The 21116-nt window shown below is 34.0% G+C and overlaps 5 protein-coding genes and 1 pseudogene across 15 annotated transcripts in view; 1 reads left to right on the forward strand and 5 right to left on the reverse strand.

Moving 5' to 3' along the window:
* LOC105433474 (uncharacterized) overlaps positions 1 to 6763 on the forward strand; it is a 44186-nt gene extending 37423 nt beyond the window's left edge. For 6 of the 8 annotated variants that reach the window (XM_089070525.1, XM_089070523.1, XM_089070524.1 and 3 more), the window contains 5 exons: positions 3095 to 3317; positions 3561 to 3757; positions 3871 to 4088; positions 4277 to 4586; positions 5030 to 6763. In XM_089070525.1, coding sequence (XP_088926651.1) covers positions 3095 to 3317; positions 3561 to 3757; positions 3871 to 4088; positions 4277 to 4586; positions 5030 to 5559 — 1478 coding nt within the window. In that variant the 3' untranslated portion in view covers positions 5560 to 6763. Of the gene's footprint in view, positions 1 to 2941; positions 2959 to 3094; positions 3318 to 3560; positions 3758 to 3870; positions 4089 to 4276; positions 4587 to 5029 lie in introns of all 8 variants that reach the window. The other 2 variants (XM_089070527.1, XM_089070528.1) reach the window with 2 other exon arrangements.
* Positions 6764 to 7121: 358 nt separating this feature from the next.
* Positions 7122 to 11253, reverse strand: oaf (BRICHOS-like domain-containing protein out at first). Of its 2 annotated transcripts, none has more exons than XM_089070531.1 (4): positions 10991 to 11253; positions 10643 to 10756; positions 10245 to 10563; positions 7122 to 10125 (listed from the first exon to the last, which is right to left on the reverse strand). In XM_089070531.1, the coding sequence occupies exons 1-4, from the start codon at positions 11084 to 11086 to the stop codon at positions 9821 to 9823; spliced, it is 834 nt and encodes a 277-aa protein (XP_088926657.1). In that variant the 5' UTR covers positions 11087 to 11253; the 3' UTR covers positions 7122 to 9820. The 2 variants fall into 2 exon arrangements, with proteins under 2 accessions (XP_088926657.1, XP_088926658.1); XM_089070532.1 differs by having other exon boundaries at positions 10974 to 11250.
* Positions 11254 to 11665: 412 nt separating this feature from the next.
* On the reverse strand, positions 11666 to 12660 carry LOC105433472 (uncharacterized). Its single transcript, XM_011648814.3, has 3 exons — positions 12406 to 12660; positions 12169 to 12263; positions 11666 to 12100 (listed from the first exon to the last, which is right to left on the reverse strand). Exons 1-3 carry the CDS (start codon positions 12607 to 12609, stop codon positions 11962 to 11964), a joined length of 438 nt encoding a protein of 145 aa, XP_011647116.1. The 5' UTR covers positions 12610 to 12660; the 3' UTR covers positions 11666 to 11961.
* An 868-nt stretch (positions 12661 to 13528) lies between these two features.
* Positions 13529 to 17369, reverse strand: LOC105433471 (chymotrypsin-1-like). Of its 2 annotated transcripts, none has more exons than XM_089070534.1 (6): positions 16522 to 17369; positions 16191 to 16304; positions 15018 to 15097; positions 14414 to 14727; positions 14006 to 14257; positions 13529 to 13870 (listed from the first exon to the last, which is right to left on the reverse strand). In XM_089070534.1, exons 3-6 carry the CDS (start codon positions 15058 to 15060, stop codon positions 13736 to 13738), a joined length of 744 nt encoding a protein of 247 aa, XP_088926660.1. In that variant the 5' UTR covers positions 15061 to 15097; positions 16191 to 16304; positions 16522 to 17369; the 3' UTR covers positions 13529 to 13735. The 2 variants fall into 2 exon arrangements, with proteins under 2 accessions (XP_088926660.1, XP_088926659.1); XM_089070533.1 differs by having other exon boundaries at positions 15018 to 15215.
* A 27-nt stretch (positions 17370 to 17396) lies between these two features.
* Positions 17397 to 18107, reverse strand: LOC148937855 (uncharacterized; annotated as a pseudogene). Its single transcript, XR_016137898.1, has 3 exons — positions 17819 to 18107; positions 17578 to 17672; positions 17397 to 17513 (listed from the first exon to the last, which is right to left on the reverse strand). The product of XR_016137898.1 is annotated as an uncharacterized LOC148937855 (transcript).
* Positions 18108 to 18936: 829 nt separating this feature from the next.
* Positions 18937 to 21011, reverse strand: LOC105433215 (chymotrypsin-1-like). The gene is made up of 4 exons (XM_089070395.1): positions 20419 to 21011; positions 19815 to 20128; positions 19409 to 19660; positions 18937 to 19273 (listed from the first exon to the last, which is right to left on the reverse strand). The coding sequence occupies exons 1-4, from the start codon at positions 20459 to 20461 to the stop codon at positions 19139 to 19141; spliced, it is 744 nt and encodes a 247-aa protein (XP_088926521.1). The 5' UTR covers positions 20462 to 21011; the 3' UTR covers positions 18937 to 19138.
* Between the last annotated feature and the right edge of the window lie 105 nt (positions 21012 to 21116).

Genomic DNA, 21116 nt, shown 5'->3' on the forward strand with positions numbered 1-21116 from the left:
TCGATCGGTCGCTGCTGGACTTTACACCGAGGAAAATCATCGTGTATATAATATCGAGGATTTATCGGATGTACGCGCGCAATTAAAGTCGGGAAAAACAGGCTGGATTAAGCGGGTGCTAACCAACTCCGGCGGCGGCGACGACGATCGATCGATCGGTCGGTCGGTTATATTCTAAATGCCGCATACGAGGAGTTTCTAGCTCGATTCTGAAAATGTCACGTGCCAGTTTGCGCGCGCGCTCACGCGAGTCTCTGCATCGTCTGTAACGTCCATAACAAAATTCTCAAAGTGTCTGGGCAGCATTCATGAGAGAGAGAGAGAGAGAGGGAGGGGGGGGGAAAGAGAAGAACGGCGGAGTTTAATCGCCTGATCGCCGGCCGGGTGAATTACCGAGGGGGGGCGCGTGCGTAAATCACCGCGGAATCGTTAATTAGGCGGTAGAACGAACGAGCTTTCTGGAAAATGTCAACGGCTGGGACGCCGCGGCGAAACGAGAGAGACGCGGCTCTTGCGCGAGACCGCGGAGACTCGATTGGGGGGGGACCTTTCGACATGCGCGATTTCGCTCGCTGGCAGTCTCGCAATTTGTCGCGATGCTCGACTAGCTAATTTATAATCTATTCGCTAAGATAGAAACGCTTGGAGTCGATAGAAATCGTGAGATGGAAAGCCTATTAGCATCGAACATTCTTACAAAATATCCGCGTACGCAACGCACACGCGACGGCGCGTTTAATGCACAGAATATCGAAATGAATATCGAAATGATTGTACATTAATAATGTCTACTTTGCTTTTAGCCGCGCGCGCTAATGCGATATAACTCAAGTTTCTCACACGGCTTATAATTTTTTTAAACATCGTAAAACATTGTACTTGTTTAGGAAAAGCCTAACACCTTCTCCATTCGGTTCGATTATATTCGACGCGAGAATCCTGGCGAACTAAACTGGGTCGTCATTTCGGACTCGAACCTCCTCGACGACGCGACCTAATCCGACGGCGAGCAGCTCCCTTTTGCTCGAAACATCGAAATTAATGAAGTCGTCCGACCGGGCCGCGGCCTAAGCGCAGTAAATTAGAGATACACGCCAACCATTAGAATACTTAACGAGGACATCACGGTGGGACGCAGCGTGCGCGGGTGTGATGATGAATCACCGCCAGGGATAACTCGCCGCTCGCGCGCGCCCAGGAATATTAAATTAAGTGTACTTATTGTTAGCCGAAAACCTCATTTGTGTCCCCTTTGCCGGGTAGCCTCTCCCGAAGTTTTTTTTTTTTTTCCTTTATTTCTTTTTCTCTTTTCACACACAAGGAGAGGTTGAAGAATCGGCTGGCCGGAATCCGAAAAGAAACGAGGAGCCGCTAGACGGGAAACATTTGCGGGCGACAAAAGCGTTCTCCTCTCTTTCGCGAGAATCCTTTCTTTCCTTTCCTTTCCTTTTCTCTCTTCGTTTTTCTTCGTCGCAGAAACATTCTCCGCGAGAACTCTGAAAGCACTGTCGCAACTGTTTATTATCAGTGAATAGGGCGGAAAGAGTTCGGCACGACAAAGTGCGATTTCGACAATATGATCCCCGCAACGATCGATTCACGCTCTCTTCTTTTTTTCTTACTCCCGTCCCTCCTTCTCTCCTGGCTCGTCTGTACCTCCTTCTCTCTCTCTCTCTCTCTCTCCTCTGGAGAGTTGAAATATACAAAATGAAATATGAAATAATGGTCCGTGCCTTGTGGCTGGCTAAAGGCACGGGCGCACCCATATCTACGCCCCCATGCGCCTATGTACCTTTACACAACTGTACGCATATGTATACGCACCATATGTATATATAATACATATTTATATAAATTTTTATATATTTATATTTATTTATATATAAAATTTTTGCGCGCATGGTGTCGCATGGTGTACATGTATCTATATCGTGTATGTATGTATGTATGTATGTATGTATGTATGATATCCGCCTCGCGTTCAACTTTTTCGTTCTTGTCGCGAATATCTTACGTTCGTATTAACCCTTATGCCTCGCTTAATGATATTCCGGCCTTACCATGTTGGCATATTGAACGCAACTGAGGCAGATTCCAGGCTTGGTCGTCGGACCAAGACCCTCCGCCGACGACGACGACGATGACGACGATGACGATGATGATGACGATGACGACGACCAAGCCCACCTGTAAATACGTATATCCGTACGCGTATATACGCTGTGTATGCGGGAGGAGAGATCATTTTTGTGCTCCTTTTGCACCATATATTGGGGCAGCGAGAAGGAGAGAGAGAGATAAGAGCTCTCTCTTCCTCTTTCCTTTCTCTCTCTCTCTCTCTCTCTTTTTTCTTGCGAGCCGAATTAAGCGCGTCGTTAGCCAAAGGGATCGACCGATGATTTTATCGAGATTCAGGATATCGAGATGTATACACCGTAACCTCGCCCCATTATTGTCGAGGAGCGTAATTTATCGGGAGTATTTATACGAACACGTGAAATTTCGTGGGTATTACGTTTTATATATATATATATATTAAAGCACGATATAATTTTGCACGTCGACGATGTCCACATATGATTTAAGGGATGATTTGATGAATTCATCTTCCGAGACATAGACGATGAGATGTGATCTGAATATAATTCATTCCATCAAAAAAATGTAATTTTTAGAAAACGAAAGAATTTAAAAAAAAAAATATCAAAATAAATTTATAAATCAAGTTTGACATTAAAATATTCTTTAGGTACTTGGAAAAATGGTTTTTAAAATTAAAATATTTATTTTCATTTAACATTAACATTTACGAAAAGTTTTACGCGAAACTTTATAGAAAAAGATTTTAATATTCTAATATTGTATCAAAGAATTGCAATGATTATAATTGCATAATATTTTACTATATTACGTCTTTCATATTTATGTTTATGCGGCGCAGGCAGTTCCGGAACGATGGTAAGAATCATTCTGTGTATACCGTGTGTCGTTTAATCATTTTACACGCGTTTTGCTCTTGATTTTTTTTTTTTTCCTTTCCTCCATCTCTCCTTCGTCCTTTATTTGACGGGGGCTTCGTTCGGATTTCTCGCAGGTAAGAAATGGCGAGGGTTGACGCCACAGGACAGAAGGCCCTATGTCGAGGAGGCCGAGAGGCTTCGGGTCATACACATGCAGGAACATCCGAATTACAAGTATAGGCCGCGGCGTAGGAAGCACGCGAAACGGACACCCGGTGCACCGTCCTCGCCTCCCTCGGCGACCAACACCGCAGGCAACAGGTCCAACTCTGCCGGCCCGGCGATTCATCATTCCATGTAAGTCGATACTCTGACCGGTACTTTCCGCTAATGAAGGTACGTGCGAGGTAACCGCCGCGGTTAATTGAGAGATTCCGGCGAGATTTAAACGAAGCACCAAACAACGTTAACGTCGTATTTGAGATTTAATAGCGTATTTGACGTATTCGTTTTGATAGGGAATGTAAATATACGTAACGTAGGAAACGACAACACATTGCGTTCATTACAAGTGGTATATGTAATCGAAATGCATTTAAGGTCCAAGATGGACGGTTACCAGAGCATGTCTCAAATCCCATGGGGTGGCCATTCCCCGATTTCATCTTTGTATCATCAACAACAGCAGCAGAGTATCCAGGAATATAAATCGGAAAATAATTCGCTCTACGGTAGCCCTTATACGCCCATTATCCATACCCCGGATATATCTCCGGTGGCCAGTCCCGAGCCCGATGGTAAATTTTTAAAAAATCAAATACCGATTAGATAGTTGTAAAAATTTATCTAATACAGGGCAGAAGTTAAAATATAAGGTATTTCAAAACTAATGGATGATTTAATCTATCAGGTGACGGTGGTCATCTATCGTCCGCTCAAAATCCGGATCCAGAACGAGATCTGATGGAAGGTACCTCGAAGCAACACGGAGATATGACCGATCAGACGAAACGATATGCTTTTATGAGTAGTGACAATCAGCTGCACACGGGTCACGCTAGTAGCACTAGCATATCATCGTGTCAGAATTCTGGTGGTTACACAGACACTTTAACATATAAAAAATCCGTACGTGTTTCATATATATAAAAATTTAATTAATCTATTTGCTTCCAATTTAACAGAACTTAATTTAATTTCTTTTATTATTAAATAAATTAATTTAAATCTTTATGATCTATTGACGTTATGTTGTTTTCGTTGCATCATGCACGATCAGAGTTGCATCTTTTTGGCAATTATGTTTTTTGTCATAGGTTGGCTACTTGAACTTCGAGAGACAATCCACGAGTATAGCCGCGGTGGGCATAGCGAACGGTATGATGGTATCGTGCAATAAATTGCGCTCCGGTTTCGACAACGTCGGTTCCGTCACAGGCACGTTTTATCCGCCGGTCGCCTCGCCACACGATCAATCGTTGCAGCATTACAGCGGCACGCAGACATCCAAGAACGCAGCGAACTATTCGATGCAGCCCACCATCGAGAGTAATTACAATCCGGTCCAATGTGCTGGCAGTCGACAGCAATCCATTGGAATTCGCGGAGCTGCCGAAAGTTGTCCTGGTAACGTTTTGTTTTCACCTATGCTAAATTCAAATTATTTTTATTTCTTTATTTATTAGAATTTGAAATATTTTTATTTTTAATTTGTAGAATAAAGACTAAAAGAAACTTAGCACACAAACTTGAGAGACAGTATTATATGCGGCAGTATTATATTTAGAGAAAATATATAAACTTTTTTATAGAAATAATTTAGAAATAATTGCTTTTAAATTTATTTTTTAAATAAAATCATTTCCTAAAAAAAAATTCCCAAGGAACTTGGATTTTTTTCTAATATCTATATTTGGCGAATGTCACAGATCACGGAAAGTTATCAATAATTTAATTAAAAGTATAATTAATTTTTTTTTTCAATTTTTTTGTTTATTACATTAAAGTTACATTTGAAGTTTTTTTTTTTAATTTTAGATTTCAAATCTTTAGATTTTAATTTCTTGTAGGTACAGTGACGCATCGATACCAAATGCCGCATCATCAAGAGTACCAAACGGACGCGTCTTCTGGCAGTGGCCAGCAGCAACACGCGATCCTCGGCGGTCACATCGATCCTGGTATGAGCGCCGAGGATGATCAACAGCAGACACTTCAATTGGAAAAATATTTCAAGTATTCCCATCCGACGAGCGTGGCACATTCGAGCTTGTCCTCGCAGAGTATGTTGGACAGTAATCATAACTATGCCAGCGATCTGCGTTATTATGGAGCACCGCCGCAATCTCAATTGGACATACCGAACTCTCAGTGCATTATCGACGATCAGCAGGGCAACAAGGACGCTCGTTGTTCTAACGTCGCAATCGGTCACACTATGGAGCAGTACTCGGGTTTGGAGGTGTCGAAATATACAGATCATTCGAGCACGCAACAGCATCCGCAGCCGCAGACTCAGAGTATGGAGCACGTGCCCAAGGCCGATGATGATTTCAGTGTTATACTTGCAGACGTGCGTAAGACTTGCTATAGTAGCTAGTGTTTCTCCTTCTAGTGCATCGCAATCCGCGGATTAAACTGACATGCTGGATTTTAGAAACTTTCCTTTCCCTCATAACCGAGAAGAACCAAGACGTTTGTGTGCATGTTTCATCATGTAGTTGGTGCTACTGCAAATGTATCAAAACATTTTTATCTCGTGATAGAAGGTATGTTCTCCTCGTTAATCGGAAGAATATTTCCATTCCGAATCTTCACACAAGCAAGATATTTAGTTGCAACTCAATTCGTTCACTCCCACTTCATTTCCAGCACGAGAAACGTTTAATTGCAATTTTATCTTCTGAAATTCTGTCTATAAATATCTTCTGTGCATAAAAACGATCTCTTATAGATTTCAGTTAACTGAAATTATATCGGTATCAGTGGCACGATTGTCGCCTGTCAACAAATTACAGTAAACAAAATTGCAATAATCATGAATAAAAATATAATATGATAATGATCTATGTAAATATTCAATATAATCAAGATCATATTTTTATTATAGTAGATTATCGTTTTACTGAAATTTTGTACAAAGTATTAAATTTTTTGAATTTCTAATATCTTATTTACAGTGTTATACAAATATTTTAAATAAAATTATGATAGGCGGCTGATGGTGCACGACTGATGGTGCATAGCTGATGGTGCACGGCTGATCTAGTATAGCATAAAATTGCAGAGAGAATTGTATACTCACATAAATGTGTCACATCTGTAGTTTTATTATCAAAGATAATACAGTAGAAGAGATAATAGTGATAGCGAGAAATATTAAATTTATATTATTATATTAGAAAATGGTCACATGTCAAGAAATGTTTTGCATCAACAAGTCTTCTCGTATTTATTTCGAGATAACAGCACTTATCCATCTACATCACTGAGTTTTATTGTTCAAAAATTTATTTTTAATCATTACAAATGATAATTTTACATAAACTGTTTTTGTAAATAAATTTTCCTTGCTCATCAGAATAATATTTCTAGTGATTTATGTAAATCAAATTTCGTAGAAATGCGAGTGGTGCAAAATGTCTTCGATGTGTATAGATACGTGTAAAGAATTTTGGGTAAAGTAAATTATTATTATACTATTGTTATTTTGCTATTATATATTATTATCTATTATTAATTAACATGATTATTAATATTATTAATGTATCGTACTTAATAGAAGAATTAATTATGAAAATTTTTATCTGCATATATTCTTCAAAGAACATCCTCCCACAAAAAATATATATATAACACGTTATCGACACATTTTCGTGTTATGCATATCATTTATTTTGTCATGCACTTAGTGCACACGTATATACTATATTGTAAAATATTATATGCTATCTATATATTTCTTTATTTAAAATAAAATTTTTCATTATGAAATTTGATGCACGTGATAAAATTATATAATCTTCTGGAGAACATTGGTATCTCTCGCGAAACAATATAGTAAGTAATATCATAAACAATATATGTTAATTGTACATGTATATATTAGATACAATCTTTTGGATTACCACATTAAAATTGCAATTGTCATTAAAACATATATCATGTATATTAATTCTTTTTATTAAATATATATAAAAAATATGTGTATAAGATACAACATTATGTGTAAAGCTGAAATCATACATAGTATAGTGATACTCATAAATTACATCAAAAGGGTTGATACAATGATCAAATATTTCTCATTACAGAATCGCTTCATTCGTTAAGAAAATCTTAACTATAGGAATAAAGTGTTTTATCAAATAAATATAATACATTTATTAAACAACAGGCACATGAAGAAAACAAGTATATTAAATAAATTATTATAAATATTTAAATATTCCATCTCGTTATCTAGAAATTATTATTGCACATATCGCCCTTTCATTTCTAATATTCATCGCAAAATCATTATCGTAATTAAAATGGTCAATGATAAGATCATCAAAATAAAATTAGTCTTCAAATCACCCTGCTGAATCTATATACATATATTTCTGTATAAACAATGCATCATTTACGAATTCATCCTATCACATTTTATGTTTATCCCCATTATTAATCCCCATTGATTTATATGTAAATAATGAGTCGAATTGTGCGACGTCGCTTAATGTATGTGTTTATCAATTGTGGCAGAATCGGGATTAGGCATTTTATTAAGACGAAGAAATAAAAATTCATTTTAAATAATGATACTTAAAGTCACTTTTAGAATAATCTTCTATTATCTTGTGCGTATAATAAAAAAATCAAAGCAGTTAATATTCTAACATATTTCAATTCCAAGTAAAATATAAAAAAATTATCATGAGATTAAATATATAATGTTAAATATATAGTATTAAACAATTTGTTTGATATTTAAAAAATTTTGAAATCTACTTGTCGAATGGAATAACTTCAATTACTTAATCCCGCCTCTGTCCTATAAAAAATTGTCAATATCTCAATCTATCATCATTTTTGCTACATTTTTGTATTCATAGCAATCGACTACTAGGACATGGCAATAGGTGGCGAGGTCTATTTAGGGAATCATATTGAGTACACTTTCTCGGCACCATTAACACATTACATTGTACATTTTTCATTCGCAGTATAAAGGGATTATTGACAAATACTGCTAGATATTTGTCATAAATGTCACGTGAACGTTGGATTACAAATGTAAATATACGTACGTATTTTTTTGTTTCAAATAATTTTTCTTGTACTATAAATACAAAGTATGGTGTATGAGGAATTTTAAAGAGCAATGGCTTAATCATTATACATTAAATGGACAGATTTTACAGTCTTATTCGCAATGATCCGTTGAATATACCATCTTATTGAAATGTGCAAAGACATTTTTTACAAATTTCAGATACTTAACGTATCAATATAATTGATAATATTAGTATAAAGTCTCGCACAGTACTGCAAATCTTACATAACTGTACAATTCTCAACTATTAATACGAATTCATATGTACATGAATTTATATCTACATCACGGTATCTATTATTATTTGTGTCTGCGTTATGTACAATTATAACATATAATGTACACACATACAATGTATAAATGGCAGCTTTACAAATCACGTATAAAATTCTCTCACGTATAAATTATCCCGACATTCCCCTGGTCAAGAAATAAAACAGAACATTTCTATGTTTTTGAATGGATTATTTGTAACATAATATAAACCAAAAGTATTATAGTAACAGATATGTAATACCAAAATTACGGCGAATATATAATTGGAATGATTTTACTGGTCGTAGATGTAAATAATGTTAGGAATGTTAAATAAAATCAATAGAAGTAAAAGTAATTTTTTGGAACACATGATTGCTAATCACAGGACATGATGTTCTTTATATTTCTATTTGTATATGAATAGTTGTCTGTTTTTAAAACAAATGTTTTTCTTATAACAAACAAGCAAATTTTGAAAGTAGGCTTAAGAACAATATGTCAAAATATTTTATTATAAATATGTTGGAATGTATGGATATAAAATTTCATGCAAACGAGATGTAAAAAAAAAGTTATAAATGTTACAAATATCCACTCAGTAAAATCTACATGATTATATATATAAATTGTATGTTTGATATAAGATCTAAAAAAACAATATATGAAATTTATTAATATTTAGCGATTTTCTTTAAATAATATTAAACTTTTTTGTCCACTCTTTTAATATAAAGCCTTTCAAAAAAAATATAACCTATTTATAAAATTTTTCAAAGATTTATTTTAAGTTTAAATATAATAATCTTGCAAAAATATTTTTGCTAGATATACTTTGGCTTCAAATATGATATAATCTAGAGTAAAATATATAAAACAAATCAACATTTTGATTTCAAATCCATTCACAAAAAAATTTTTGATTTGTAATTACTGAATAAGAATTACTGTACAAAATGATGGTGAAATGGGTTCCATTTTCCATATTCTTCTCTTTCTAAGGAAAAGTTTCCAGATCTGTGATCTTTTTTCATTTAGGAAGAGTAGAATATTAAAGTAGAACCACCTATTTCAGACTGTATATACATAAATTAAAAAGATATAGAAGTTTTAATCTAGTTTTTTTTTTCAAGAATTCTGCTTTATATTCTATTTAGAATAATATAAAATTTTTTAAATATCTAATTTATTTAATTTGTTTCTAGAATCTTTTAGTTTTTTATTGTATTGCAACGTGTATATAGTTTTAATTTATATTCAAATTTTCAATCTATAGTGTCCTTATATGTCATTCATCCCATAGACAGTTCTGTTTCATTTTAGAATAATACGAGAATATAAAACATTTCTTACAAGTTTTTATACCGCATCGATAGGTGCTCGCTATCTTTTTGCCATCCGATTTTCCTTTACAGAATTTCAGACCACACGGATACCAGCCGATACATAATTCCAATGAGCATGTGCAAGGTGCCCACAGATTTGATGTATCAGCACATTTGGAAACCAACAATGATCTTGTGTCATTCGCGCTCGATTGTGGCACATTTGTGAAGTTATATACAGCTGCCATGAGTAACTCTTCCGAGGAACCTAATGATGTTATAAAAATTAATGCTGTTAAAATAACTACAGTAAAATAACATTACTACTTTTATAATATATATACATAATACATATAATTGTACTACATTTGTTTCATAGATAATTACCTGGTCTTTGAATCCACTGTTTTATATCATCATTTCTAGTGTAAGTTGATCCAGCTGCTTCTGCACACAGCATGGTAACATGCTTCGAGATCTCCTTTGACTGAGACACATCCAGGAACAAGTCCATTGTATAATTGACATGGCCTCGATCCTCTTCTGCTACACGTACAGTACCCGGATTCTTCTGGCGCAGTTTAGACATTGCATCGGATGATATAAAATCTACTTTGTAAAAATGATTCACGAAACACATGACTTGATATTGATTTTGTCCACGTTCCTCCTCACCAAGCACCAGAGCTTTTATAACTTGAACTTCCTATAAAAAGCACATTGTTCATGCAATAAATCATAAAAGCTTCTTCTTTTATACATCTTTTTGTTTGAAAAATAATTACATTTTTAAAATCAATGAGTTGCGTGACCAACGTGCCATCGGAACGTTGAAATTCAAGAGTAATCAGATCTTCGGTAACATTAGACGAAATTGTTTCTAGAAGAATATCACCTCCCTGCAAATAAAAATATTTCATCAATAATATTATAATAATAGAAGAAGTTACATTTAAGTTTACATTTATACAGATTTATCCGCTGAAGAAATGCAAAGAATATTCGACGCTTGTATCAAAACACTTTAAGGTTAATTTAGAAACATACATTTACAATATACTTATAAATAAATTATTAACTCTGCGAAAAATTATTAACAGACGTAAATACAATTACCTGATTTGTTTGTTTACCTGATTTTTGACGTTTATGAGCAAGTGTGTGATGCATACATCGTACAAGCACTGCAACACGATGAAGATCGCAAGAAACTCGTTGAATCTCTTCATTGTCGCATTGTTAATTACTGTCGATGCTCGCCCCCCTCGTCCAAGTTTACGGCGGCGAGCCGATGTTCGTGTGGAAAAAGAAAAAGATATCACTCCATCGAGTATAACCTAATACGCCAAGCTGTTCCACTTCTCTTTTTCCTCCCTCCCTCTCTCTCACTCTCTCACTCTCTCTCACTCTCTCTCTCACCCACTCTCTCATTCTCTCTCTTTTCAACGGCCTACATTTCTATCCACCATGTTTTCGATGTTCGACTCAGTTTGACCAATTCTACGCTGATAGAAAAATTCACTAGTTTATTTTTTTTTTTTTTTAAATTAGAATAAATCCCACTTTGCCGCATTAAACACTTATGCGCAAAAGATTATACATGGAAAATGACATTAATAATGTATATTTTGTAATTTTATCAAATGTAATAAAACATGCATACAATACAAAACAGTCTTATAAATATCGCTCCACATCTATTCCTATGCTCTAAATTAATAAAAATTTTAAAAAAATCATAATTTCTAAAATTTTAATTAAAAAATTTTAATGTAAAAATCTAAATTCTAAATAGGAAAAGTATTAGAAGAGCATAATAAGTAAAGAGGTCGAATTTTATTTAAAAAAATCTAAGAATTTTTTAAGTAAGAATTTTTGAAGATTTTGAGATTTTGAGATTTCAAATTGTGTGAAAATCAAGAGATTCAAAAACTGACAGAGTATCAGGAGAATATAATTGACGTGAAAGTTGCGATATCTAAAGTTTCGAGAATTTTTTAAGAATTTCAAGAACATGGGGATTTTAAATCCGGGATTTTAAATCTCAAAAAATATTGAAAATTGACAAAAGTATCAGGAGTATATAATAGACGAGATGACTGTTTTACATTTCCGTTTGTCGTTTCTTATTCGCAATTTTGGTACTACTTCGTGCGCTGTATGAAGCCGATACTCCATCTTCCTCGCTTAATCGCGCCGTCGACGATATTTCCTTTGAGGATTCATTGAGCATAGTACCTTCTCTGAAAGTAAAGCGATAGTTAGATGATAGATTTTTTTTGAAAAGTATGTACACAAAGAAGCCACTCACGAAAATTGCGGATGCAAAGTCGATAAGATTGATGGTGCCTCCGGTAGCTGCACCGGTTTCAGATCGTATATCTTTAAATGGGCATAAACAGGAATCTGCAAATAGAATATAATCGGATATAGCAAAATTATCGTAATGATAATAGTCGATAGCGACTACTAAAAGCGAATTGGAATTAACATTTTTAGTGTAATACTAATCTCTGTACAGCGAAATATGTATGCTGTCAAATCTTACATGCAATAAGGATGTATCCAGAGTTGTGAGTGGTATGGAATTTGTTGGTAAATCAGGAAGTCGATGATGATAACCGAGTATCGGGGATTGCAGTTTTTTACCATAAATTAGATCGGATTCATGGGATGATTCCTTCGTCTCCGAGTGATTTATGGAAGGAGCTTCTTCAACCTTTTCTTGTTGCGTTTCTTTGAAAACGTCCATTGCAAAGATACTTGAGTAAGAAATTCTCAAAGCGAGATGTACGACGGTATAACTTTGCTCTACAAAAATATATTGTTATTGACTTACTGCGATGTTGCATAATATAAATTAACGTTCTACCGAGAAGTTATATGGTTAATTCAAACTTTCAACAGCTGGTTTACAATCTGAACTTGCGTCAGGAAACTCAATGTTTGGTCGATAATGCTTCGCAGTCTTTTTAACGTTGTATTATGTATGATAAACAAATAAATCGAATTGTATACACAGCATAGATAAATTAATTGTGTAAGAATTTATATTCTATAGAATCGAATTATTTAAAATTGATGAAATGAATCACAACATTCTTCAATTTGTTTTTAAGAATTTCAATTGTTCCCTATTATGATAATATTAATATAATATCACTATGAGAATTTATTGTATTGAGTGAATAAAAATATGAATAAAAATTTAATAAGTCAAGTGTGAAAGTAACATCTTAATTAACATTTCATGTTAGTCTTCATTATCAATACTTTTTGAAGTTTGTCAAGCTGCGCACGTATAATGTGTATATTATTCCAAAATTAGCAGCATAAATTATAATAACAATATCTTCGAGTCATCAGTGAGTCAGATAACATTGTATGTTTAATCCACTATTAATATTATGCTAATGAACGTGAAAATTGGGCAAAGATTATAATACATATAACAGATTATAATAAGATTATAATACAAGACTATAATACATAAATACATTTTAATTTTTAATGAAAAATTAAATATCATAGCTTACTAATTATTCGTTTAGAGTAACAAATTATCGGAGATAATTATTCCGTTCGTATTTTTAAGAAATCTGGAGATTGGAAAGAAAATCGGGTGGAATTGAAAAGATATCGGATATCGATATTAATTAAGAATCAACAACTTGTTAATGGATTTAATGATAAAGCGTATTTATTAATATGTTACAATTACGTAATTAGCATATTACGGTAAGAACGCAGCCGAAACGTCGCGTGTAAACTGCGATAGTGAATTCTCTCGGCGCGTTAGCATCAGTTGACATGATTACATCAAATAGATTTTATTGTCTCATAGATCATCATAGATATCCTTTTATATCCTATCCCAGTTATTGTGAATTGATGAAGTCTAGAGTATTGGCGACATTGCAGTAGGCATCGGGTACACCTTGGGCGCAAGGAGCAACCCATGAGGTAATACCGCTCTGTACACCGTTACAGACAAGCGGGCCACCGCTATCACCCTGGAAAATGTATTTTCATTAATTTCCCGTTTAACCCGTTCGAACTTTTTTGACAATTGTACTAACTGGTCGACCATCTCCATTGAGAGCTAGGGAAACTTTATCTTTATGTGTTTGATGATAAATGTTACTTACTTGACAAGCGCCAACTCCGCGTTTATCCAGCATGCACAAGTGGCTCGCACCCAGAGGCATACCTCGGTGGTAACTCTGGCATTCGCTTAGCGCGAGCGCATTTTGGTTCATGAAGAGAAGATTGGGCGAAGGCCGTCCGTTCGCTTTGGTCAAGCCCCATCCGGATAGGGTGCAGCGAGTTCCAGGAGCCGGCTGAGATTGGGCCAGTTTGATCGGAGATTGAAAATTATTGAATGTCATCGGTTGCTGGAGCTGAAAGAGGAATAACAAATAATAACTTACACACCGATGATTTAAAGGACGAAAATAAAAACAGGAAGGAACAGAAATAGAAAGAAGTGAACGAGAATGAGATGAGAGTTGTTGCTTCCGAAGCTTTTATCGTTTATTTTGCTGTCATCAACTTACCCTGATCACCGCGACGTCATTTGCCCAAGCATATTGTACGCCCTCCCTGTAATTTGGATGACATGTAGCACTTCGCACATTGTGGATCTGTCCTCCAGAGATGGAGGTGGTTCCAGTAGCGACTTTGTAGTTGTTGTAGGGAGGAGAGGCGATACCTTTGACGCAGTGACAGGCAGTTAAGATCTTGTCCGCGCCGATGATGGAACAACCACAAACGTGTTGGCCATTGTATCTCAAAGAACATTGATACGGGAATTGACCTGGGTTGGCGCGCTGACCACCGACGATCGCATCGGGTTCGTCAGCGAACGTCTCTGCAAATCAATAAAATAAATTCTGAATTTGTTTCTTACAGAGAGAGGATAATTGACCGACATATATATCACTTATATCTAATTGTCAATGTAGATTAATTTTAAATCTCATTTTACTCTTCAATTTTTTAATCCTAAGAGGAGGCTAAAATGTAAATTAAAATTAATTTACATTGAAAGAAATAAACATTAGGATGTACCGTAAAAGTTTAATGGATGAACGAAATGTTCGAAAGGCACAAACGATTGTAATATCTCGTTAAATTAATATATAATATGTCTTGACTTACGTTGCGCAAGAACGCCGACCACCAAGATAATGAACGATAGCATGATTGCTAATTAACTCCAGACTAGACCAAAACTAAAACTGGAAGTGAGGACAACAATTTTCACTCCCTTTTTATATCGAATTCGTATCTGTAACTCGACCTCGGCGAGCAGCTGGTCGCATTTCGCACGGTAAATAAACCCGATGACGTTCGCATCTTGCATTTTAATAAGGTAAATATCATCAAATTGAAGATTGCTGTCTTAATTACGCCGTGGAATTAAGTGAAGAGGAACGATAAAACATACATAATAATTAAACACACAAGATGTATCTCTTTATTATTGTTATCATGTTGAAGAGCTGATCGTTCATCCGAATAAAATATAAGATATCGCAAAGCTATTTCCAATATTGCATCATATATTTAAATAAACAACTAGGTAAATGAGAGATAGTGAAAAAGAATTAAATCACTTTCTTTAGAAAAAAAGCAGAATCATTTCATCATTCTTATTCTTTATTGAAGAACAACAAAAGCCCTTAATTTTGATTAATTAAATAAATTCTTTAATTTAATAAGTAATACTATCTGATACATTTCATTATCGAATTTAAAGTAGCGGTTGTGTAAATGTCTTTATTTTTGAAAAATTCGAGAAGATAAATTAAAAATAAAAAAATTAGCAAATTTTAAATATTATATAATATTTTTATTAAAAAACAATTATTTTATTAAAATACAAAAATATCTGTTTTTATATATTTTTATTTATATTAAATATTACATTACAAGCATACAAAAATTGAAAAAGAGAACTTCGAAACTCCCATAGTATTCTATAATATAATTATAGTTAAATAATATTTATAAACAATATTTTATAATATAATTATAGTTAAATCTTTAAATTATCGTAAAAAATTAAATCGTCTTTTTTCTTTATAATGAAAAAAAGATTGTCATTTTCGATAATTTTCTTTATGATGTTTTTTTTTCTTTATAATAAAAAAAAAATTATGTAAAAATGATTCACGAAACACATGACTTGATATTGATTTTGTCCACGTTCCTCCTCACCAAGCACCAGAGCTTTTATAACTTGAACTTCCTATAAAAAGCACATTGTTCATGCAAATAAATCATAAAAGCTTCTTCTTTTATACATCTTTTGGTTTGAAAAATAATTACATTTTTAAAATCAATGAGTTGCGTGACCAACGTGCCATCGGAACGTTGAAATTCAAGAGTAATCAGATCTTCGGTAACATTAGACGAAATTGTTTTTAGAAGAATATCACCTCCCTGCAAATAAAAATATTTCATCAATAATATTATCATAATAGAAGAAGTTACATTTAAGTTTACATTTATACAGATTTATCCGCTGAAGAAATGCAAAGAATATTCGACGCTTGTATCTAAACACTTTGAGGTTAATTTAGAAACATACATTTACAATATACTTATAAATAAATTATTAACTTTGCGAAAAATTATTAACAGACGTAAATACAATTACCTGATTTGTTTGTTTATCTGATTTTTGACGTTTATGAGCAAGTGTGTGATGCATACATCGTACAAGCACTGCAACACGATGAAGATCGCAAGAAACTCGTTGAATCTCTTCATTGTCGCATTGTTAATTACCGTCGATGCTCGCCCCCCTCGTCCAAGTTTACGGCGGCGAGCCGATGTTCGTGTGGAAAAGGAAAAAGATATCACTCCATCGAGTATAACCTAATACGCCAAGCTGTTCCACTTCTCTTTTTCCTCCCTCCCTCTCTCTCTCTCTCTCCCTCTCTCTCTTTTTTTTTTTTTTTTAAATTAGAATAAATCCCACTTTGCCGCATTAAACACTTGTGCGCAAAAGATTATACATGGAAAATGACATTAATAATGTATATTTTGTAATTTTATCAAATGTAATAAAACGTGCATACAATACAAAACAGTCTTATAAATATCGCTCCACATCTATTCCTATGCTCTAAATTAATAAAAATTTAAAAAAAAAATCATAATTTCTAAAATTTTAATTAAAAAATTTTAATGTAAAAATCTAAATTCTAAATAGGAAAAGTATCAGAAGAGCATAATAAGTAAAGAGGTCGAATTTTATTTAAAAAATCTAAGAATTTTTTAAGTAAGAATTTTTGAAGATTTTGAGATTTTGAGATTTCAAATTGTGTGAAAATCAAGAGATTCAAAAATTGACAAAGTATCAGGAGAATATAATTGACGTGAAAGTTGCGATATCTAAAGTTTCGAGAATTTTTTAAGAATTTCAAGAACATCCGGGATTTTAAATCTCAAAAAATATTGAAAATTGACAAAAGTATCAGGAATATATAATAGACGAGATGACTGTTTTACATTTCCGTTTGTCGTTTCTTATTCGCAATTTTGGTACTACTTCGTGCGCTGTATGAAGCCGATACTCCATCTTCCTCGCTTAATCGCGCCGTCGACGATATTTCCTTTGAGGATTCATTGAGCATAGTATCCTCTCTGAAAGTAAAGCGTGATAGTTAGATTTTTTTTTTAAAAGTATGTACACAAAGAAGCCACTCACGAAAATTGCGGATGCAAGGTCGATAAGATTGATGGTGCCTCCGGTAGCTGCACTGGTTTCAGATCGTATATCTTTAAATGGGCGTAAACAGGAATCTGCAAATAGAATATAATCGGATATAGCAAAATTATCGTAATGATAATTAATAGTCCATAGCGACTACTAAAAGCGAATTGGAATTAACATTTTTAGTGTAATATTAATCTTTGTACAGCGAAATATGTATGCTGTCAAATCTTACATGCAATAAGGATGTATCCAGAGTTGTGAGTGGTATGGAATTTGTTGATAAATCAGGAAGTCGATGATGATAACCGAGTATCGGGGATTGCAGTTTTTTACCATAAATTAGATCGGATTCATGGGATAATTCCTTCGTCTCCGAGTGATTTATGGAAGGAGCTTCTTCAACCTTTTCTTGTTGCGTTTCTTTGAAAACGTCCATTGCAAAGATACTTGAGTAAGAAATTCTCAAAGCGAGATGTACGACGGTATAACTTTGCTCTACAAAAATATATTGTTATTGACTTACTGCGATGTTGCATAACATAAATTAACGTTCTACCGAGAAGTTATATGGTTAATTCGAACTTTCAACAGCTGGTTTACAATCTGAACTTGCGTCAGGAAACTCAATGTTTGATCGATAATGCTTCGCTGTCTTTTTAACGTTGTATTACGTATGCTAAACAAATAAATCGAACTATATAGATAAATTAATTGTGTAAGAATTTATATTCTATAGAATCGAATTATTTAAAATTGAATCACAACATTCTTCAATTTGTTTTTAAGAATTTCAATTGTTCCCTATTATGATAATATTAATATAATATCACTATGAGAATTTATTGTATTGAGTGAATAAAAATATGAATAAAAATTTAATAAGTCAAGTGTGAAAGTAACATCTTAATTAACATTTCATATGTTAGTCTTCATTATCAATACTTTTTGAAGTTTGTCAAGCTGCGTACGTATAATGTGTATATTATTCCAAAATTAGCAGCATAAATTATAATAACAATATCTTCGATTCATCAGTGAGTCAGATAACATTGTATGTTTAATCCATTATTAATATTATGCTAATGAACGTGAAAATTGGGCAAAGATTATAATAAGATATACATATAACAGATTATAATAAGATTATAATACAAGATTATAATACATAAATACATTTTAATTTTTAATGAAAAATTAAATATCATAGCTAATTATTCGTTAAGAGTAACAAATTATCGGAGATAATTATTCCGTTCGTATTTTTAAGAAATCTGGAGATTGGAAAGAAAATCGGGTGGAATTGAAAAGATATCGAATATCGATATTAATTAAGAACTATTAATCAACAACTTGTTAATGGATTTAATGATAAATATTTATTAATATGTTACAATTACGTAATTAGCATTACGGTAAGAACGCAGCCGAAACGTCGCGTGTAAACTGCGATAATGAATTCTCTCGGCGCGTTAGCATCAGTTGACATGATTACATCAAATAGATTTTATTGTCTCATAGATCATCATAGATATCCTTTTATATCCTATCCTAGTTATTGTGAATTGATGAAGTCTAGAGTATTGGCGACATTGCAGTAGGCATCGGGTACACCTTGGGCGCAAGGAGCAACCCATGAGGTAATACCGCTCTGTACACCGTCGCAGACAAGCGGGCCACCGCTATCACCCTGGAAAATGTATTTTCATTAATTTCCCGTTTAACCCGTTCGAACTTTTTTGACAATTGTACTAACTGGTCGACCATCTCCATTGAGAGCTAGGGAAACTTTATCTTTATGTGTTTGATGATAAATGTTACTTACTTGACAAGCGCCAACTCCGCGTTTATCCAGCATGCACAAGTGGCTCGGACCCAGAGGCATATCTTGGTGGTAACTCTGGCATTCGTTTAGCGCGAGCGCATTCTGGCTCATGTAGAGAAGAATGGGCGAAGGCCATCCGTTCGCTCTGGTCAAGCCCCATCCGGATAGGGTGCAGCGAGTTCCAGGAGCCGGCTCAGATTGGGCCAGTTCGATCGGAGATTGATATTGATTGAATGTCATCGGTTGCTGGAGCTGAAACAAAGAGGAGTAACAAATAATAACTTACACACCGATGATTTAAAGGACGAAAATAAAAACAGGAAAAAACAGAAATAAAGAAGTGAACGAGAATGAGAGTTGTTGCTTCCGAAGCTTTTATCTTTTATTTTGCTGTCATCAATCTTACCCTGATCACCGCGACGTCATTCGCCCAAGCATCTTCTACGCCCTCCTTGTAATCTGGATGACACGTAGCGCTTCGCACATTGTGGATCTCTCCTCCAAAGTTGAAAATGGTTCCAGTAGCGACTTTGTAATTGTTGTAGGGAGGAGTGGCGATACCTTTGACGCAGTGACAGGCAGTTAAGATCTTGTCCTCGCCGATGATGGAACAACCACAAACGTGTTGGCCATTGTTTCTCAAAGAACATTGATGCGGGAATTGACCTGGTCTGGCGCGCTGACCACCGACGATCGCATCGGGTTCGTCAGCGAACGTCTCTGCAAATCAATTAAATAAATTCTGAATTTGTTTCTTACAGAGAGAGGATAATTGAACGACATATATATCACTTATATCTAATTGTCAATGTAGATTAATTTTAAATCTCATTTTACTCTTCAATTTTTTAATCCTAAGAGGAGGCTAAAATGTAAATTAAAATTAATTTACATTGAAAGAAATAAACATTAGAATGTACCGTAAAAGTTTAATGGATGAACGAAATGTTCGAAAGGCACAAACGATTGTAATATCTCGTTAAATTAATATATAATATGTCTTGACTTACGTTGCGCAAGAACGCCGACCACCAAGATAATGAACGATAGCATGATTGCTAATTAACTCCAGACTAGACCAAAACTAAAACTGGAAGTGAGGACAACAATTTTCACTCCCTTTTTATATCGAATTCGTATCTGTAACTCGACCTCGGCGAGCAGCTGGTCGCATTTCGTACGGTAAATAAACCCGATGACGTTCGCATCTTGCATTTTAATAAGGTAAATATCATCAAATTGAAGATTGCTGTCTTAATTACGCCGTGGAATTAAGTGAAGAGGAACGATAAAACATACATAATAATTAAACATACAAGATGTATCTCTTTATTATTGTTATCATGTTGAAGAGCTGATCGTTCATCCGAATAAAATATAAGATATCGCAAAGCTATTTCCAATATTGCATCATATATTTAAATAAACAACTAGGTAAATGAGAGATAGTGAAAAAGAATTAAATCACTTTCTTTAGAAAAAAAGCAGAATCATTTCATCATTCTTATTCTTTATTGAAGAACAACAAAAGCCCTTAATTTTGATTAATTAAATAAATTCTTTAATTTAATAAGTAATACTATCTGATACATTTCATTATCGAATTTAAAGTAGCGGCTGTGTAAATGTCTTTATTTTTGAAAAATTCGAGAAGATAAATTAAAAATAAAAAAATTAGCAAATTTTAAATATTATATAATATTTTTAT

This window comes from Pogonomyrmex barbatus, unplaced genomic scaffold (assembly GCF_055798465.1).
Source record: "Pogonomyrmex barbatus isolate J1 unplaced genomic scaffold, ASM5579846v1 scaffold10, whole genome shotgun sequence".
Taxonomy (NCBI): domain Eukaryota; kingdom Metazoa; phylum Arthropoda; class Insecta; order Hymenoptera; family Formicidae; genus Pogonomyrmex; species Pogonomyrmex barbatus.

Excerpts from the sequence above, each read along its gene's own strand:
- oaf (XM_089070531.1), bottom strand. The coding sequence starts at position 11,086 with ATGAAGAGATTCAACGAGTTTCTTGCGATCTTCATCGTGTTGCAGTGC. Across the intron at positions 10,757-10,990 it reads TCATAAACGTCAAAAATCAG|GGAGGTGATATTCTTCTAGA; the intron begins GTAAACAAACAA and ends TTTTATTTGCAG. Across the intron at positions 10,126-10,244 it reads ACAGTGGATTCAAAGACCAG|GTTCCTCGGAAGAGTTACTC; the intron begins GTAATTATCTAT and ends TAACATCATTAG.
- LOC105433472 (XM_011648814.3), bottom strand. The coding sequence starts at position 12,609 with ATGGACGTTTTCAAAGAAACGCAACAAGAAAAGGTTGAAGAAGCTCCT. Across the intron at positions 12,264-12,405 it reads TGGATACATCCTTATTGCAT|ATTCCTGTTTATGCCCATTT; the intron begins GTAAGATTTGAC and ends TTCTATTTGCAG. Across the intron at positions 12,101-12,168 it reads ACTTTGCATCCGCAATTTTC|AGAAGGTACTATGCTCAATG; the intron begins GTGAGTGGCTTC and ends CTTTACTTTCAG.
- LOC105433471 (XM_089070534.1), bottom strand. The coding sequence starts at position 15,060 with ATGCTATCGTTCATTATCTTGGTGGTCGGCGTTCTTGCGCAAC. Across the intron at positions 14,728-15,017 it reads GGTCGGCGTTCTTGCGCAAC|AGACGTTCGCTGACGAACCC; the intron begins GTAAGTCAAGAC and ends ATTGATTTGCAG. Across the intron at positions 14,258-14,413 it reads ATGACGTCGCGGTGATCAGG|CTCCAGCAACCGATGACATT; the intron begins GTAAGTTGATGA and ends TTCCTCTTTCAG.
- LOC105433215 (XM_089070395.1), bottom strand. The coding sequence starts at position 20,461 with ATGCTATCGTTCATTATCTTGGTGGTCGGCGTTCTTGCGCAAC. Across the intron at positions 19,661-19,814 it reads ATGACGTCGCGGTGATCAGG|CTCCAGCAACCGATGACATT; the intron begins GTAAGATTGATG and ends TCTTTGTTTCAG. Across the intron at positions 19,274-19,408 it reads GCGGAGTTGGCGCTTGTCAA|GGTGATAGCGGTGGCCCGCT; the intron begins GTAAGTAACATT and ends TACATTTTCCAG.